Raw genomic sequence first — 4406 nt, 5'->3', positions numbered from 1 at the left:
TCTAAAATGAGTATCTGTGCTATTTAGACGTCCAGTACTCACTATGTGTACATAATGGTGTATATTTTGGCCAATACGTTGACTGGGAATGGTGAGAAATTGAAAGATTCATTAGTCGGCAGTTGTCGCAAAACTTCAGATTTCACGCTCATCACTGAAATTGCTTTAACATTGGAAGGAAAAGAGATAAAATAGTAAAGTAATATATATTATTGAAGTGAATTTAATGTTCTACAACCCTATGGGCGGAATTTATTTTTTGGGTGCATCGTTGAAGGGTTATCCGGTCAAAAAGAGCAAAAAATGTGAACCAAAAATGTTTTTTTCCAAAATTACAGACTTTCGAGAGCGGATATCTCGAAAACTATGCAAGATATCAAAACCCGTGACTGAGTAAGACCTGTAGCAAATTTAATCAGCTTTCATTGTGTATAGAGTGACCTAAAAATGGGACCTTCAAACCCCCTCCTCCCCCCCGGCTCAAGGGCTACGGGCTGGGACTAATAACTAGTCCAAACAAAGTTACCAAGTCAAAAATTGTGTTCCCAACATTTCCCTCTAAACCTTTTCGTTGCCTGGACTACAGTCGACACGTCTGAAACCTTTACTTCTGGACTATTACAACAGCGCCTGATTTTGTCAAAAGTTCGGGAATTGTAATCCAAATAAGAATAAGCCAAGTGCGAAAACTAGCAGCTATGAAATGACGTTGTGGCCCTGCTATTAACAAAGACAATAGTCCAAGACGAAGGTAGTAATCTTACATTGTAAAATTACATATAGTTGAAAATTAGATGAGGATAATATAGTATTTACCTGAGGCGAGATAGTACGAGCCGCTACAGTGATAAAATCCATTTCGACCATTTCAAATTTCAAATCAAGCAAATCTATTCACATAAAAAGTAATACACTTCTTGAGAGTAAGAATATACGGTAATGCTGGTATTATTATCTTTGTCTAAATTTTATTACAACGTCTTCCTTTTGAAGGTTGCAACTGACTCGCGAGTATTAGAAAAGGTAATGGACATTTTTGTACGTATTCACTTAAGGATGTTTTTATTTGCAAAATATACAACAATGGTATAAAACCACGGTACTACCATAAATAAGAAAAGTATAAAAACAATATTTACAAGAACGCATTGTAAGATAAAATAATAACGAGTTATAGTGGCTTAATGCCCTCAGTCGGATTGGGCATTGCAATACCGTCAGGATGTGGAACGATGATTTCCGGCAGAGATTGTTCTGACTCGTCATTTGGGACCATTTCAATCGGACCAGAGGGAATGCGAATCAAAGTATCCTCGTTAGCCGATGCGGAAAAGTCCATCGTCGTTTCAGCAGATTCCGGTAGAGGATAAACTAGTTCAGTTGGCGATTCGTAATAGCTTGGACCGTTATACGCCAGAGGTCTGAGGTAAGGTTCATTAACGCCAGGCATGAAGGTTATTTGTTGCGGCGGTGCTGGGAAGACTTCTGATCCCTGACCAGGTTCGGCAAAGTGGGTAGCGGAAGATACGTGTAAAGGCTCACCGGGAACGTAAACGGGTTGTGGCAACTGGAAGTCCGGAGTCCGTTGTAGACCAGGAGCTGAGAGTTCGATGTCAGTTCCTTCAACAATTTCGGGTTTGTCGTAGTTGAAGTGATTTTCTACTACGACGGTGGGCCGGGGAATAGTATTGATAGCAGAACCTATAGCTCCAAGGGTTCCAGCGGCTGATCCGAGAGACTTGACCGCTTCCGATTTTGCTTGTGTGAAGGATTTGGCGAAGGAATCGACCGCACCACGGACTGCACCATCGACGGACGTACCTGTGAATAGAATAAGATTAATAAAACCGAACTATTTGACCCAATTCAAAAAGCTAACTTACCAATAGCAGAACCGTAATTTCCAGTAACAGAGACTTGTCCTTGAGGTAGAGGTCCGGTTAGACTCTCACGAACTCCAGCGAATGCTTTTTGCGTAGCAGCTCCAATGGAGATTCCGGCTTTAGCTTTGGTGCCGATGAGTGAAATAGCTTGGCCTCCGATCAAAACTCCAGCTCCTAGTTTGGCGACGGCGGCGGTTTTTGCTAATTTGGCTTTTCCAGAAATAATAGCTCCGGACTGCTTGATGACTACTTTTCCGATGCCAACTGCTCCTGCCGTCTTGGCCCCAAGAACTCCAGTTGCGAATTTACCAGCAGCTCCGATGGCAGCTGTTCCAGTGACTGCTACTTTCCCGGCAGCTAAGGTGGTGGATTTACCAACTGCAGTGACTGTAGCTTTACCAGCGGCCAACGTCGCGCTTCCAACTTTAACTCCTGCTGCGACTACGGCTTTTCCGGCGGATAACTTGACGGAGCTGATTCCAGCAGCCACTTTACCGAGTCCAACAACTTTTCCCTTTATTTTTCCAGCGACGATTTTACCAACTCCAACCTTGACTCCGATCAATTTCGCTCCACCAAGCGCGGTGGCACCTAAGACAGCGACTTTGCCAGCAACTAATTTACCAACTCCGACGACAGTGGCACCTCCCAGAATGACTTTCCCGGCAATTAGTTTACCAGCTCCGATGGCAGCAGCTTTCTTTACCAATCCTAAGGCGGTACCTCCCACAACAACTTTGGTACCGACGATGATTTTACCACCTACTAGAGCCACTCCTCCAAGACCGACAGCTGCTTTCTTGGCAATTCCGAGACCAGCTGTTCCAACAACTACTTTGGAACCAACTACAACTTTAGCAACACCAAGACTAGCAGCTCCAATTGCTTTTCCTCCAGCGACGACAGCTCCTCCAAGACCCAGGACGGTTTTCTTAGCAACTCCGAGTCCCGCAGCTCCAAGGGCTAGTTTACCACCGACCAGCATTTTTCCGCCGGCAACTGCTACTTTGACTTTTCCACCCGCAATTTTTCCAACAAATCCAGCTCCGGCTTTGACGACAGTTACTTTGCCACCAAGGAGAGCTTTACCACTAGCAACCGCTAATTTCCCGGTTCCAATTACAGTTTTTCCAACAAGTCCAGCTCCCGCTTTGGCGACAGCTACTTTCCCCCCAACGACGACTTTTCCTCCGCCAATGGCTAAACCGGCTACACTGGCTTTTACGTTGACGATTTTCCCAACTAGTTTAGCTTTGGTTTTGACCATAGTAACTTTCCCTCCAACGAGAGCTTTGCCACCGCCAATAATTAACTTCCCTTTACCAGCTATGACCTTTCCGACTAATCCAGTCAAGGCTTTGGCAACAGCAACTTTACCCCCGACGACAGCTTTTCCACCGTAAATGGCCAGCTTCCCTTTCCCGACTGCGACGGCTAATTTTCCAGCAGCGACTTTTCCTCCTATGAGGATGGGGATCTTAACGAGTCCAATGGCCGCTTTGGCGACACCTTTGGCTACAGCTCCTTTGACAGCGAGGGCTCCTTTTCCGATAGCGAGAGCTCCGGCACCTTTGGCGGCTGCCATTCCCCCTCCAACGGCCAGCAATCCTTTCCCGGCAGCGGTAGTGAGTTTCCCTTTAGCCACCAACAAAGCTCCTCCTCCGGCTATGAGACCTTTCTTGACGATTGCGCCTCCGATAAGTCCCTTAGCGGCAATAGCCCCAACCAAGACGGGTTTAATCAGAATTGGTTTAACGATAGCGGCACCAATCAAAGCTGCAAAGATGAAATCAATTTAAATTATAACTTCCACGCTTAAGTACGACTATTAATTAAAGGATCCACGTACCTTTCTTGAAGAGCAGTGGCCCGACACCTACGCCCACAATTGGCGTGGCTTGGAATTCTTGGATCAAGAGACCGACACATAGGAATACTATTAAACTCTTCATATTGGAGTCCATGACTGCAAACAGACGAGACAATGGTTAATTCCTTTCAACTCAAAATATCCTGTTACCTTTAAGTTGCATACAATTAAATTCAAGTTAATTCACTGAATTATGAAGTCTCTCTACGTAAATCCTGTAATCGTTTTGATACAACCGCTCAATGAAGGATGGAACAAGCTGGAGAACTGATGCTCTTTCTAAATTTCTCACACTTTTTATACTGTCTAAAATTTGCCGGCCAAATATCATCATCCAATGACAGGGCTTAGATATCGAATCGGTAAAAGACATTCGTAGACGCTATTGCCAAGTAACGCGTAAAAAATAGAACTCCAGTGAAAACCAAGATACGCATTTCTTTACAATTATTTTTTACACTGAAAAGCGGGAGATTAAAGGCTTTGTAAAATAAATTGTGGAAAAAAATATATACTTTTAATTTATGTATTCCAACAAGTTCGCAAGCCATAATATACCTCTCCTCGTAAGGGTTTTCCGGTGATATTTTTTATTTTCAGTACAGCGGCATGAAAGTCAATGGCACAGCGGTAAACAATCCGCCTGCTAAAAA

General features: G+C 44.1%; 1 protein-coding gene across 2 annotated transcripts; it reads right to left on the bottom strand.

Annotated features, from left to right (window-relative positions):
* Positions 1 to 1045: 1045 nt before the first annotated feature.
* Positions 1046 to 4019, bottom strand: LOC149943903 (uncharacterized). Of its 2 annotated transcripts, none has more exons than XM_090174408.1 (4): positions 3904 to 4019; positions 3733 to 3849; positions 1884 to 3659; positions 1046 to 1821 (listed from the first exon to the last, which is right to left on the bottom strand). In XM_090174408.1, the coding sequence occupies exons 1-4, from the start codon at positions 3914 to 3916 to the stop codon at positions 1172 to 1174; spliced, it is 2556 nt and encodes an 851-aa protein (XP_090030534.1). In that variant the 5' UTR covers positions 3917 to 4019; the 3' UTR covers positions 1046 to 1171. The 2 variants fall into 2 exon arrangements, with proteins under 2 accessions (XP_090030534.1, XP_090030535.1); XM_090174409.1 differs by having other exon boundaries at positions 3919 to 4019.
* Between the last annotated feature and the right edge of the window lie 387 nt (positions 4020 to 4406).

Source organism: Leiobunum rupestre, chromosome 5, assembly GCF_980474605.1.
Source record: "Leiobunum rupestre chromosome 5, qqLeiRupe1.1.hap1, whole genome shotgun sequence".
NCBI classification, from domain to species: domain Eukaryota; kingdom Metazoa; phylum Arthropoda; class Arachnida; order Opiliones; family Sclerosomatidae; genus Leiobunum; species Leiobunum rupestre.
The sequence above is the reverse complement of the archived record's forward strand: the minus strand, read 5'-3'. Positions and strand labels throughout refer to the sequence as shown.

Bases quoted from the DNA above. Each gene is read 5' to 3' on its own strand.
- LOC149943903 (XM_090174408.1), bottom strand. The intron at 3,660-3,732 runs GTACGTGGATCC...TCATCTTTGCAG, and splicing joins GCCACTGCTCTTCAAGAAAG to CTTTGATTGGTGCCGCTATC. The intron at 1,822-1,883 runs GTAAGTTAGCTT...TTCTATTCACAG, and splicing joins AAATTACGGTTCTGCTATTG to GTACGTCCGTCGATGGTGCA.